Source organism: Penaeus chinensis, chromosome 22 (genome assembly GCF_019202785.1).
Source record: "Penaeus chinensis breed Huanghai No. 1 chromosome 22, ASM1920278v2, whole genome shotgun sequence".
In the NCBI taxonomy this organism is placed as follows: Eukaryota; Metazoa; Arthropoda; class Malacostraca; order Decapoda; family Penaeidae; genus Penaeus; species Penaeus chinensis.
In genome coordinates, this window is record NC_061840.1 from 18,555,444 (window position 1) to 18,570,443 (window position 15,000).

Sequence of the window (15,000 nt, forward strand, 5' to 3'; positions counted from 1 at the left end):
CTCACACCGCAGCAAACGTTCAACGGCCACCAGCAAACGTTTTCGTCACCGCAACAAACGTCTACCGAAAATGTGTTTCAACCTCCTTCAGAGACGCTAATTATAACGAAAGGGTCAGTTGGGGTTAATCATCCTAAGTTGGAAACAAATGAGCAATCTTACGACGGAAAACACAGCCAAACACAACAAACTCATTTCCAGGTTCACGTGATCGTTCTTTCTTAAGTACAGGGTCTTCCTTCGATGACCCAACCCAATCAGTACACTTTTCCTCAGATTCTAGCAGAGAATCTCATACTATCCGCCAGGAACAAACAAATTTTGATTCCTCGTCCAACACAAATAGTCATTCGTTAGGAGGAATCTATATCCCTCCTCCTACTCCTTCGCCTTCGCCTCCGCCAGTCTCCTCTTCCTCCCTCCTCTCCTCTCAGGAAAACACTTTCTTCCCTTCGAATATTTCTCCCGTCTCATTCACCATTGAAGATGCCATGGCTCACCCGAGTAACTTTCGGGAAGGATCTGGAAGGAGTTACAAGCCAGCGCAAGGTTATGGCGAACCTCAGATGTACGAGAATAATGATGAGAAAAACTACGGTCAGTCTTCATTTGGGAATCAGAACATTCCGGAACACAACTTCCACCAATCTGCAGTTACTCAAGGCGTCGTAGGGCAGAACCATGGGCATTCGACTTTTGTCACTGAAGACTCTCCTCAACAGATATACATCCAGCCTTCTCTCTCACCTGAGACACCTTTCAGTCAAGATATAAACAAGCATGTGAATGAACAGGAGCAAGTGTTCATAAACACTGAGGCGCCAAGATCTGTCATTGTGCCAAGTCGAAAGTACCTCCCTCCAAGTAGGCCATTTTATGTCAAAGAGCAAGGGAACAACAATTTGGTGCAAGAACAAGGCCCTTTTTCATCAGGCAGCAGTTCTGGAATCTCTCATCAGAGTTCTGGTTCCTTGATAATAGGGGAGAACCCTAAGGCAATTCAACGTCCTGTATCAAGTCAAGCCATGCCTCAGGCCAATTCCGACTCAGGGAACTTACACGTATTTCAACCATTCAGTGGATCTTACGTGGAGAAGAAAAATCCTGAAGATTCACAGAGCCATCTTTCAAAGCCACTAATTAGGGATTTTCAACAAAATTATGACTCGACTCCAAAGCAAGAACTAAATTATGTGCCTCCACAAAATCCAAATTTTCTACAACAAAGTCATGACCCAAAATCAAAAGTGCTCACGCCAGAAAGGACCTACGTCCCGCCTGCAATGACCAGTGTAACAGAGCAAAACTTTATCACTACAGTGTCTAGTGATCTTGGATTTCATCCTCCTCCATTGGGGACCACAGCCCATGGGCCAGTGATATCAAACACAGCACAAGAAAAAATCAAGAATGGACAAGATGATATAAAGTTTTCAGTGAAAGTATACAGTTCACCGGAGACCATAAACCAAAGAGAAGAAACAGTGCAAAACTTTGGTCTGTTTTCAGAAAATAATGTACAAAGTCATAATATACCAACAAGCATTTCCCCAGTGCTTGGGTCACATAATTCCCATGCCAGCCCAGCACAAACTCCTAGTTTACCAGCAAGTTCAGATGTCCCACGTCAGCTGTATAATCCTCCAGTGGAAACAGAACAAATTGGCCAAAGCTTATTCACAGATAAAACTCGTGGTCAAAATCTAGTACCAGATAAACCTCATACTCTTCAGAATATTCCCGAAAACTTCCACGGCCCACCAAAGGGAACAATTGCACCCAATCAAGGATATGGGGAAGAGAAAAGTGGTCCTTCACTCATTAATAACCAGGTCTTTTTTCCATCTCTGAATTTCCACGAAGTCAAACCACAGGAAGGGTCAGTGAAAGACTATAACCCTCCATCAAATTCCCATGTTCAAAGTCAAAGTTTTAGTCCCATATCGATTCCCCAAAATTTAGGTCAAACTTCTGGCTCATCTTCCACTTCTCATATTCCAGACCAGAGTAATGGTCGACCCAAACAATACTACGATACACCATTAATTTCTAATATTCCGGACCAGAATTATGGCCCACCTGAACAAAGCTTTAGCCCACCATCGTCTTCCCATATTTTTGACCAGACTCATGGCCCACCTGGACAAAGCTACAGCCCAGACCAGAATTTTAACCCACCTGAGCAAAACTATGGCCCACCTCCAGCTTCAGCAATTCCTGAGCAAACTTATCCTTTAACTGAACAAATAGTTGCCCCGCTATCTACCTCTATAGCTCCAGAGCAGTATTATGGCCCTCCTGAACAAAGTTATGTCCCTCCAGCACCTGTCCCTAAGATCCCAGAAATGAGATATAGACCCTTAGAACAAAATGATGTCCCTGCAACAATATCTCGGGCTCCTGAACAAGGTTATCGGCAGCCATTGCCTTCTAAGATTCCAGAGGTTAGTTATGGTCCAAGCAAGCAATCTTTTGGCCCACCATCAGTTTCTGTAGATCCTGATCAGAACTATGGCCCACCAGAGCAAAAGTATAGCCCACCATCTGTTTCTCAGATACCTGAGAATACTTATGTTCCTCCGTCTGCTTCTAATGCTCCAGAGCAGAGTTATGTCCCATTAGAACAAACTCATGCCCATCAATCTATCTTTAGTGCGCCAGAGCAGACTTATAGCCCAGCAGAAAGTAATCACAACCTTCCATCTACTTTTAATGTTCCACAGCAAACTTATGGCCCTCTGTCTATTTCTATCAGTGAGCAAAATTATGCCCCACCATCAGATTCTAAGAATACTGCAGAACAAAATCATGGATCCCCATCTATTTCTGATATTCCACACCAAAGCTATGGCCCAGCTGATGAAAGTTATGGTCCTCCATCTATCCCAAATATATCAGAGCAAAGTTATAGTCCACCAAAGGAAACTTACAGCCTACCATCTAGTTCTAAAGCTCCAGACCAGAGTCACAGCTCTGGACAAACCTATAGCCCGCAGCAAGAAAGTTATGGCTCGCATAAACAGAATCATAGACCTCAATTGATTTCTGAAGTTCTGGGTCAGAGTTATGGCCCAGCTGAGCAGAGTTATGACTTACCTCCTGGTTCCCATATTTCAGACCAAGTCCATGGCCCTCCAACCAGTTCCCAAGTTCCAAAGCAAGATTTTGGCCGACCAACTAGTTCCCAAGTTGGAGACCAAGGTCGTAAACCAATAGTCATTACCCAAATACCAGAGCAAAATTATGGCCTCCCATCCAGTTCTCCCAAAATAGATCAAAGCTATGGCCTACCATCTAATATGAAAATTCCATCTCAAAACTATGGCCTTCCCTCTGATTCTCAGATTCTGAACCAAAATTATGGTCCTGATTCCAGTTCTCAAGTTTCAGGCCAAAATTTTGACCCCCCTTCAAGGTCTCAAAATTACGGTCCTCCTTCCAATGTTCAAATTCCAAACCAGAGTTATGGCCAACCTTCAGATACTCAAGTTCTAGGCCAAAGTCACGATTTACCTGGCGATTCACAAGTTCCAGACCAAAGTTTTGATTCACCTTCAGATTCTCCAAATTACGGTCTGCTTTCCAATACTGATATTCCAGACCGAAGTCATGGCCTTCCACTCAGTGCCCAGGCACCAGACCAATATTATGGCCAACCTATTTCCCAAGATGAAGACCAGAATTATGAGTCACCTTCTAATTCACAAGTTCCAGGCCCAATTTTTGATCCACCTTCTAATTCTCAAAGTTATGGCCCAATCAATTCTCAAATTCCAGGCCAAGGTTATGGGCCGCCGATTAGTTCTAAGGCGCAAAGCCAGAAAAGTACACCATCATCAAGCAATTCTGTACCACCACCTTCTGCCCGAAAGCCGTCACGGAAGCCAATGCCGCCCGTCGTCGGGGGACCCCATTCGTTCTTTGTGGCTGCTAAGCATAACTACGATCTTGTCCATGAGCAAAAAAGACCTGCCGAGGTAGAGGGCGAGCGAGGAAGAGGACCCAAGGATTATGCTCAAGAGGCTTCTGTACATCCTTCTGTTGGCAGTTCTTCTCAGGCCTTTGACTCAAAGGAAGGTGCTGATTATACTGTCCCTTCACTGTCTCTGGAAGACAGTGTCAGTGACTTTGTTGTTAAAAGTGAAAATCATGAGACTGCCAGTAACTACGATACTTCTCCTCATGTCACTGGAAGTGTTTATGGTTCGCCTTCGCCAACGGATATTAATGATGGTCCTATATTTGGGGAAGAGGGACCGGAATCCATGCTTGATTTTTCTGCTACTTACTCTTCATCTCGACCTTTATCCTCAGACTCCTCCTCTATCTCTTCTTTCCCTTCATCATCTTCCTCTCCAAAGTCATCTCCCTCTTCTTATTTACCTTCATCTTCTTCTTCACAGTCATCTCCTTCTTCACAGCCATCTCCATCTTCTTATTTACCTTCATCTTCGTCCTCTTATTTGCCTTCACCCAACTCCTCTTCGTCTTCCCTTTCCTCATCTCCTTCTTCCTCTTCTGTTTCCTCGCCAACCCACTCTCCTACTCTTCTGTGTCCTACCACCCAAAGGGACCCGGATGGCGACTGCGTCCGTGGCGAAGCCTTCAAGGACTATCCTGCTTTCACCAGCGTTCCAGACACTTCCTTCGAGTGCCAAGACCGGGTCCCGGGCTTTTACGCCGACGGGGAGGACCGAGTGCCAGGTGTGTGGGCTGTTTTTGAAATCTGTTCAGTAATGTTATTAATATCAGTGTAGAAGGAATGAGAGCGGAGGAAGAGATAAAGACTGATGTAAAATACAACTGTGTGCATGTGATTTAATTTATATGTGTATCAATTTACCTTTCTTATTTTTGCAGTGAAAACCATTATTAACCTGCTGCCCCTTTACAGGTGTGGCATTACTGCCTGCCAGATGGACGACAAGAGTCTTTCCTCTGCCCCATCGGGACACTCTTCAACCAGCGCCACTTCATCTGTGACTGGTGGTACAACACGAATTGCACGGCCTCGCAGGAGTTATACCACCTAAATGACATCCTTTACGAGAGGTACACTGAATCAAGGACGTCCAAAGCGCCAGAAGACTCTCGAACCGAAGAAGATTTTCCTTCTGCTGATGGATCCCTTTCCTCGTCCTCGACTTCTGAAAGGTCTTACAAGGGCCAGGGTCTACAAGAAGCCTTTGGAGAAAGAGAAAGAGGAGAAGGAAGTCCTCAAGGAATCTATGGTCTTCCAGAGGAAAGTCCGGAAGAATCCTATGGTCTTCGAGAAGAGAATCCCAAAGAATCATATGATCATCCAAGAGGTAGGTATGACGGACGGTGAAGAAGGATAAAGTGATAACTCGTTCTGAGACCATTTCGACCCTGAGTGGTAAGACCGTATTCCTTTACTAAAGCGAAAAGCGGGGAAATACTCGACTGGATATTTATTGAAAGACTGACGAAATTATTAACAATGACGAAAAGATAACGACAGGAAACGTAGGTATGGTTTTCTGCTGATGGGTGGACCGTTTTCACAAAGACAGCTGTTGAGGGAAAAAACGTAAAAATGAGATGAATCATTTCAGAAGACAATTGGATTACTGAAATTTCGATAAGACAATTTTCGCCAAAAATGTTTTTATTATGTCAGCTATCTAAGCATTTCAACAGAATTTGTTTAACATTAAAGTGTTCCACAAAAAAAAAAAAAAAAAAAAAACACTCACCCGGCCCATAGTAGTTGTCATCCTGAACTACAGAACAAAATAACTGAATCTGAAAGCGAGTAAATTCATTACACAGAAATTCATGTCAAATCGTTCCACAAACAAAAAGAGAAAAAAATATTTCCAGAGAAATTCAGTTACTCCCACAGAACTTCAGGAATTCTCACAGAACTTCAAGTACTCCCACAGAACTTCAGGAATCCCACAGAACTTCAGGAAATACGACAGAACCTCAACAATGTCCACGGAACTTTAGCAATGGCCATTCGAAACTAAAAATCCAAACGACTCACTGAACCTGAAGACAAATGACCCCCCCCCCCAAAAAAAAAAAATGATAATAATAAAACTAAAATAAATAAATAAATAAAATAAAATAGTAATAATAAATAAATAAAATAAAATAGTAATAATAAATAAATAAAATAAAATAATAAATAAAAAATAAATAATAATAGATTAATAAATAGATTCATCTTTTCCTACAAGACGAGTGACCCTGATCACGTAACTGCATGCGTCTTCAGAAACCTTAAAGAGTCATACCCTATAGTTCCTTTCTTGTCCAGTATTTGGACGCTATGACTCACCTGCTGTGGACGGTCCCTGTTGCTAACGCTGGTAGAATTTTGTTAGTTGTTAGGTCTCATGGGGACGAAGAAAGAGAAGATGAAGTGGAGTTGGGCGAAGGCAAATAAGAGGACGAAGATGAAGGCAAATAGGAAGAGGGAGATGACTGTGAAGAGGAAAAAGATAAAGGGAAATAGGAAGAGGGAGATGGCTGTGAAGAGGAAGAAGATGAAGGTAAATAAGAAGATGACTGTGGAGAGGAAGATGAAGGAAAAATAAGAAGATGACAGTGAAGAGGAAGAAGATGAAGGTAAATAGGAAGAGGAAGATGACTATGAAGAGGAAGAAGAGGAAGGATAAATAAGAAGAAGATGACTATGAAGAGGAAGAAGATGAAGGTAAATAGGAAGAGGGAGATGACGGTAAAGAGGAAGAAGATGAAGGTAAAGAAGAAGAAGATGACTATGAAGAGGAAGAAGAGGAAGGATAAATGATAAGAAGAAGATGACTGTGAAGAGGAAGAAGAGGAAGGTAAATAAGAAGTGTTAGATGACTGTGAAGACTCTGTGACTCACCTTAGCGGACGATAGCGATATATTTTTTGTATCTGTTAGGTTTTATATTTGTGTATATAGAGAAAAGAAAGAATTGTCTGGTTGTGTATTTTATAGAGATTTATTAAAGTATATTGTATGATAATAATATATGATAAAAGTCTTTTGTTTTCTTTTTCATTTTATGAACACAAAATAGATTATTTAGATGCAAGAAGTTGATTAGAAATATTCTTTTCACGCAATCTTCCTTTGGGAATCAGAACATTCCGGAACACAACTTCCACCAATCTGCAGTTACTCAAGACATCGTAGGGCAGAGACATGGGCATTCGACTTTTGTCACTGAAGACTCTCCTCAACAGATATACATCCAGCCTTCTCTCTCACCTGAGACATCTTTCAGTCAAGATATAAACAAGCATGTGAATGAACAGGAGCAAGTGTTCATAAACACTGAGGCGCCAAGATCTGTCATTGTGCCAAGTCGAAAGTATCTCTCTCCAAGTAGGCCATTTTATGTTAAATAGCAAGGGAACGACAATTTGGTGCAAGAACAAAGCCCTTTTTCGTCAAAGTATATTTCTTGAAATGTCAGATTCATTTATAAACCTAAAATCACATAAAAGGAATAAAAGGAATTTAGTTTCTTCCAAAACTCTCAAAACTCAAGCGATGCAGTTCACATACATAATTGGATACACACTTTTATTTAAATTTAATTTATTTCTAAGTGCTTGTATAAATGTTTGTATTTTTTTTTTTTTTCAGTTACTTCACTTTTATTGCCTAGTCACTTTTACGACACGTTTCACTAGCAATTTATTGTATTGAGAGATATGCAATCTTTATTTCAAGAAAAGATGAATAGGGGAGACATTCTCAAGAGAAATCACTTTATCATAACATCATCAACAACAACAACAATACCATCTACAAAACATGAATCGTGTGGATTTTTTCCTTTCCTTTTCTCTCTTTTTCCTTCTTTTTTTCTCATTTCTCCTTTTCTTTCTTTTTCTGTTCCTTCCTTTTTCAATGGCCGTAGCCACCACCGCCTCCTCCGTTTCCTTCTCCGAAGCCGAAGCCGCTGCCAGAACCAGCTCTGGTGCCGTAGCCGAGGCCGCCGTGACCGGTACCTGGGTTGAGACAAGTGACTTAAATAAGAAATTGGAGTTACAGATGAACACAGGAGGACAGATTGAGAGATAGATGTAATGTGTGCGTGTGTGTGTGTGTGTGTGTGTGCGTGTGTGTGTGTGCGTGTGTGTGTGTGTGTGTGTGTGTGTGTGTGTGTGTGTGTGTGTAGGTAGGTATTTATGTATGTATACAATTAGTGTATATAACAAAGAAGAGAGAAAGAGGGTCTCAACAAGGTAATATTCCTCAGAAGTCAAACAAGGTAATATTCCTCAGAAGTCAAACAAGGTAATATTCCTCAGAAGTCAAACAAGGTAATATTCCTCAGAAGTCAAACAAGGTAATATTCCTCAGAAGTCAAACAAGGTAATATTCCTCAGAAGTCAAACTAGGTAATATTCCTCAGAAGTCAAACAAGGTAATATTCCTCAGAAGTCAAACAAGGTAATATTCCTCAGAAGTCAAACAAGGTAATATTCCTCAGAAGTCAAACAAGGTAATATTCCTCAGAAGTCAAACAAGGTAATATTCCTCAGAAGTCAAACAAGGTAATATTCCTCAGAAGTCAAACAGGAGAAATAATCAGAGTAACGCAGAGCAAGTTTTTTCTGAGGTCGGACGCCAGAATCCTACCCGGCCGCAGCTCCTTCCCTCCTCTTCCTCCTATTCACCCCGCGATCGGCCTTTGCGGCCCGAAGCCCCGCGCGCGGCACCCACCTTTGGCCCTGAGGTAGGCCGTCTTGGCGGCGGACGAGGCCTTGCTGGCTGCCTGCAGCGCGGCGCCGAGGTCGTAGCTGCGGGCGCGCGAGAGCGTGGCCGCCTGGAGAGGAGGGAGGAGCGTTATTCCCTGTCTTTGGGGGTTTCTTTCACTCCACGGAAGAGGAAATGGGACACGGAGCAGAGGCAGAAAAGCGAGAGGAGTGCACCTGGTCGAGCGCCCACTGCTCGAAGGCCTCGGCCGACTGCACCGTCGTGGCGGCCTTCGCGGCGTTGGCCGACTCGCCGAAGGCCGCACCTGCCGCCGCCTGCGCCTGGGCGTACTTGGCCGCGGCGGCAGCCTGTGCCTGGTGGCTGCCTGCGCTGCCTGCGCTGCCACCTGCTTCGACGCCGCCTGCGCTGCGTTCCAGGCGGCCTGCGAAGGAGAAGGGGTGTTTGCCTCGCCCCTAGAGGTCGTCCTGGAGCCTCCGCCTCAGACCGCCAGCCTTCGGCTTCGTTTTATCTCATATTCAGTTTACTCATGCAGCCTCTCCCCTCTCTTTCGCCCCCGACCTGCTGCTGGTATCCCGCGTCAGCTGCCTCTGCGCCAGGTCGGCCGCCGACGGGCCGTGGCTGCCGCCGCCACCGCCCGCGATCACCAGGTGGCCGCCGCCGCCGCCGTAGCCGCCCGCGCCGTAGCTAAGAGCAGAGATAGAAATGCTATGAAATAGACAAACATATAGGTAAGTAAATGGATGACCAAATACAGAAAGATTAAAAGTTGGATTGGAAGAGAAGGTTGCGTATATGTATATGTATGTGTACGTGTACATATGTATATAAATATGTATATATATGTATATATATATATATATATATATATGCATGTATGTGTGTGTGTATATATGTGTGTGTGTATATATATACATATATATATATATATATATATATATATATATATATATATATATATATATATGTGTGTGTGTGTGTGTGTGTATATATACACACACACATACATACACACACACATACATGCATATATATATATATATATATATATATATATATATATATGTATATATATATATATATATTTATATATATATATGCATGTATGTTTATCTGTTTATTACTTAATTCATTGATTTATTAATTAACTCATTTTTATTACTTTATCATTATATATATATATTTCAGACATAGAAAATTTATATAAATGACATGGAACAGACCGACAATAAACAAAAAGAGAAGGTACAAAGAGCTGCACTTGTAACAGTTCATCTCAATTAAAAAAAAATGTAATATACGGTTTGCTAAATTTTTTTTATCGTATTTTTATTATTATTAAGTATATTATCATTATCATTATCTTTATTATTATTGTTGTTTTGTTGTTGTTTTTGTTGTTGTTATTATTATTATTGATATTATTATTATTATCATTATTGTTATTATTCATATCATTATCATTATTTTTTCATTATTATCATCATCATAATTGTTATTATTATTGCTATCATCATTATCATTGTTATTATTACCATTATCATTTTACACTGTGAATGTCTCTGGAAATTTATAGTATTATGATATCGTACTAGTATGTAACTTCAATCGAAGCATAACCACTTATTACATTACTAGTGTGTATCTGTGTGCGTATTGCTGAAAAAATAATCTAAATTGACCTAACATAAAATTGCATGTCATTATTGCAAAACATAAGAACATAGTGTACCTTGAATATTGCATATCACTACTAAATATTGCTAGTATCATATATCGAAATATTTTATCGAAATATTTGCAATACGGTAGAAGAGATACAATGTCTGTAAATTAATTAAACTGCTGTGATTAGAATGTCAATTTATTGCAGTATCATCAGGCAAGAAAAGAAATTATAAATTTCCTTCATCATATTAGAGTATATATATCTATAAAAATCACATCGAAGTTGTGAATAATTTGAAGTTATAGATAATTTGATCATAATTGCAGATTGATAGCTAAACTACAGTACCTAGGCTCTGTAATTATAATAACGTTATCATTTATTGATTCGACTATAAAAAAAAAAACAGATTCATAAAAGATATGAAGAGAGTAATAACAATATTTAGTAAAAAAGGAAACTGAAATGATAGATAAATATTGCAATATACATATCACTAAAAAAATATAAACTTCTGTGATAACGCATGAACACAGTGATGATAATATGATAAAAAATGCGAGGGAGAGAATACTGTATAATCATAAATATTATTATTACATATCATATCATTACTATGATTACAGAACTATAGTATTAAAGCCAAAATTGTTTTACGTTGAACTAATAAGCAAAAAAGAGAGTGGGAATATAATCATAAGTACTATCATAGTCATAATATAATTATTGTAACTATACCACCAAAGTATTAAAGGCAAAGTTAAGTCTTTGTTGAATCTATAAACAGAGGGAGCGAATTATATGTATCATTATATATGTCATACTATTAACATTATCATAATTACATAAGTATCATATAAAAATGTATACACACACACACACACACACACACACACACACACACATATATATATATATAGATAGATAGATAGATAGATATATGTACATATGGATGTATATGTACATATATATATAGTTTAGTGTCACCATCATAACTACAAAGCTAAATATCATCATAGTGCTGTCATACACCTCATATCGTAACTATAACCCTATAGCTAGAGCCGATACTTAAAGCCAGAATTGCTCAATGTTGACCCACCTCCCTCCTGCCCCCCCCCCCCCCCCCCAGCTCGGACTAAGGACTGACGCCGTTGCCATGGGAACCGACGAGTCCTCGGCGACGCACCTGGGGAAAGAGGGAGGTTGGGGGGGAAGGGGGCTGGGGAGGAGGAGGGAGGAGGGATGAGGAGGGAGGGGGCTGGGGAGGAGGGGGAAGGTGGGAGGTTGGGTGGGTGAGATTGGGGAGGAAGGGGGCTGGGGAGGAGGGGGAAGGTGGGAGGTTGGGTGGGTGAGATTGGGGAGGAAGGGGGCTGGGGAGGAGGGGGGAGGAGGGATGAGGAGGGAGGGGGAAGGTGGGAGGTTGGGTAGGTTGGGGAAGAAGGGGAAGGAGGGAGAAGAGGGGGAAGGTGGGAGGTTGGGTAGGTGAGATTGGGGAGGAAGGGGGCTGGGGAAGAGGGGGGGAGAAGGAGGGGAAAGAGGGAGGAAGAGGAGGTTGGGGAAGAAGGGGAAGGAGGGAGGAGGAGGGGGAAGAAAGGAGGGGGTTAGGGAGGTGGGAGTAGGAGTAGGAAGAAGGGGGTGGGGGAAGGGGTGAAGGGGTGGGGAGGCATTAATACAAGGCAAAGGTAAATCATACGCGGAACTACAGCTGAGAGATCCTACAGGGCGGGCATCCTACAGAATCCTACAAGAAATGGAAAATCCCACGAGAAGGTTTTTATCCTATACAATTCTACAAGACGAGGCATCTTACGAGCTTTTTTTTTTCTTTCTTAGTCTTGTCAGAAACACAAGGATGAAGAGTAGAGAATAAAGTGAAGAAAGATGAGAAAGAAGAGAAAGATAACGGACGAAAGAATGAAAGAATTGGCAAATATTAACAAAACAAAAACAAATAATGATAATAATTCGCGAATACATTACGTAAGAATAAACGTATTTATATCAGCAAATGAATTTAATAATAAATAAAAAAAGAAGCATAGGTAGATAAAATTCGATGCATTCTACAAAGTAATCAAGGCTTTCTCAAGTGTTTGTTATCAGTTATCTTCATTGTCTGTTCACTTGTATCTATGGTTTCAAAATTCTTATCTTCTTCCTTATCTGTACCTACGGTATTTATGATTTATGTGTGTGTGTGTGTGTGTGTGTGTGTGTGTGTGTGTACATGCATACATACACACAAACACACAGAGATATATACATATATATATATTATATATATATATATATATATATATATGTAGACATATATATATATATATATATGTAGACATATATATATTTATATATATATTTATATATATATATGTATGTATGTATCTATGCATGTATGTATGTATGTATGTATGTATGTATGTATCACTCCGTAATCAAAGTGAATTGACGGAATCCTGCAAAGGAGTAGGAAGTTCACTCGCCCTCAGGAGAGAAGGCAGCCCAGGACTCTGCTGACGAAGGACTCCTCCAACACACACGCCTGGAGGAAGGGAATGGGGGGGGGGGGGGGGGGTAGGAGAGACGGTGAGGATAAGGACGATAAAGGTGATAAGGATAATCATAATGATGATCAAGTGAGGATGATTGTTAGTAGTAATGATGATAATAATCATGGTAACAATGAATATGATGATAGCAACGATAATGACAGTGAATATCAAGATTTTGTAGATATTAGAGATGTCATGATGATAATTACATGGTAGTATCAATAAATTATTATTATCATTATTATATATATTTTTTTATTATTATCATTATTATCATCATCATTCTTCTTCTTCTTCTTTTTATTATTATCATTATTATTATTATTATTATCATTATTGTTGTTGTTTTGTTGTTGTTGTTGTTGTTGCTGTTGTCATTACCGTTTTCATCATTATTACTACTATCATTGTTATTAGAATCATTATCATCATTATTGTTGTCATTATTAATATCATATCGTTATCGTTACCATTATTATTATTATTATTATGATTATGATTAGTATTACTATTATTTTTTTTTTTTTTTTTTTTTTTTATCATATCACCAATATTGTTTTTAATACTATTATCACTGTAGTGAATTTCCCTGGCATCAGGCGGATCCTCCCGCAGGCTTCCGGGCCGCTTGTTCCCCTGACGTTGCGGTTATCTATAGAGAATCTACGGACTCCTCTGCCCTGCAAGATGACGTGGTTTTCCTGTTTTTCCTGTGTTTATATGTTGTTGCTTTTTTATAAGAATGAACCTGTGTTTTTATACCTCTTTGACTTACCTTTCTCACTGGTCCGTGATCTACATCTACATCTACACTACTTCTACTATACGTAACACTACTTGTACACTACTTACCTTATGTTCCATACTTACCTTGCCTTATTTTTACCTTTTACTTTCGACTAAATCACCTTAGCTCTGTTTCTCTCTTCGTGTTTTCCCGTTTTCCCTCACGGATCCCTTCTTTCACGTTTTCATACTTTCCTGTCATTCACTTCTTTTACGTGCCCATTTTTGTATAGTTTTATTGTTCTTTTTATTCTATGTATGTTTAAGATTATTTTAAACTTACCATACACTATTTAATAAATTTAACGAAATGCATTATGGGTAAAAAATCACCAAGCGTGGGAAGCACCAGTATAAAAGGTCAAGCCAGGTCGGTCAGAGAGGGAGAGGCTTTTATCTTGTGTGGTGACAGATCGTTGGATTTTTAGCTGGCTGACTGGTGCTTCTCGAGCTGTGGCGGGTTGCCTCTGTATATCAAGTAAGTGTATGGTGTGTTGTCATGTATATTGGTTATGTTCAGAAAGATTTGTGCGTAATAAATGTATAATATGGATGCTCTTTTTATGTTGCCTTTTTAGTCAGCCAGGGATGTTATTTCTTTCTTTTAATGTGACTACGGGATCACTTTCGATATCACCTGAGAGTCATCACCCAAAATACGCCATACCCATTGGAGATTACCTGTAGTTGGATTACATCTTTAACTCTACGGAGTTTTGAGTATCCACTACAATCACTAGTATTATTATCATTATTATTATTATTATTGATAATAATAATATTATAATAAATAATGATGATAGTAATAATAATTACAATGATAGCAATATTAACAATATGTGTAATTTCAATAATAACAATGATATACTATACTAAAATGACCTACAACATGGCAACCTAACCAAACAAAAAACGAGGCATTTGAAGACATAATACATAAAATCAGCCATAATGATCAAAACAAAACGCACCCGATATCGCCAAGAGAATGAGTGTTGCCATGACCGCCTGTCATGAAGTCAGAGCGAGAAGTGAGAGAAATAAAAAAACGGAGCTTTATATACGGTCCATAATGTACCCCCCCTCCCTCCCTCCCTCTCCTCCACCCAGGCCCTCGTGATGCTCCCCCTCAGAGACACACTATTTCCCGCTTTTGAATTTTTCTGTGATATTTGGCCTTTCCCTCTCTCTCTCCCTATTTATCCATCTATCTTGCTCTCTCTCTCTCTCTCTCTCTCTCTCTCTCTCTCTCTCTCTCTCTCTCTCTCTCTCTCTCTCTCTCTCTCTCTCTCTCTCTCTCTCTC

At 40.1% G+C, this 15,000-nt stretch overlaps 3 protein-coding genes across 3 annotated transcripts in view; 2 read left to right on the plus strand and 1 right to left on the minus strand.

Annotated features, from left to right (window-relative positions):
* LOC125036964 (extensin-like) overlaps nucleotides 1-357 on the plus strand; it is a 26,600-nt gene extending 26,243 nt beyond the window's left edge. The window contains exons 3-4 of the mRNA XM_047629926.1: nucleotides 1-113; nucleotides 309-357. The exon at nucleotides 1-113 is cut by the window's left edge and continues 2,103 nt beyond it. Of these exons, the coding sequence (XP_047485882.1) occupies nucleotides 1-113; nucleotides 309-357 (162 nt within the window). The remainder of the gene's footprint in view (nucleotides 114-308) is intronic.
* A 134-nt stretch (nucleotides 358-491) lies between these two features.
* LOC125036966 (nascent polypeptide-associated complex subunit alpha, muscle-specific form-like) lies at nucleotides 492-5,973 on the plus strand. The gene is made up of 4 exons (XM_047629927.1): nucleotides 492-4,267; nucleotides 4,571-4,733; nucleotides 4,895-5,309; nucleotides 5,867-5,973. The coding sequence occupies exons 1-4, from the start codon at nucleotides 492-494 to the stop codon at nucleotides 5,971-5,973; spliced, it is 4,461 nt and encodes a 1,486-aa protein (XP_047485883.1).
* Nucleotides 5,974-7,876: 1,903 nt separating this feature from the next.
* The window catches only part of LOC125036967 (protein no-on-transient A-like), a 10,187-nt gene continuing 3,063 nt past the window's right edge, over nucleotides 7,877-15,000 (minus strand). The window contains exons 2-5 of the mRNA XM_047629928.1: nucleotides 9,255-9,376; nucleotides 8,908-9,113; nucleotides 8,699-8,801; nucleotides 7,877-7,980 (exon numbers count right to left, since the gene is read on the minus strand). Of these exons, the coding sequence (XP_047485884.1) occupies nucleotides 7,877-7,980; nucleotides 8,699-8,801; nucleotides 8,908-9,113; nucleotides 9,255-9,376 (535 nt within the window). The remainder of the gene's footprint in view (nucleotides 7,981-8,698; nucleotides 8,802-8,907; nucleotides 9,114-9,254; nucleotides 9,377-15,000) is intronic.

What these genes read in the sequence shown, in the direction of transcription:
- LOC125036966 (XM_047629927.1), top strand. Translation starts at nt 492, where the DNA reads ATGGCTCACCCGAGTAACTTTCGGGAAGGATCTGGAAGGAGTTACAAG. An exon ending in GAAGAGGGACCGGAATCCAT is followed by an intron (nt 4,268 to 4,570) that starts GCTTGATTTTTC and finishes TACCACCCAAAG; the next exon opens with GGACCCGGATGGCGACTGCG. An exon ending in CTGTTTTTGAAATCTGTTCA is followed by an intron (nt 4,734 to 4,894) that starts GTAATGTTATTA and finishes GCCCCTTTACAG; the next exon opens with GTGTGGCATTACTGCCTGCC.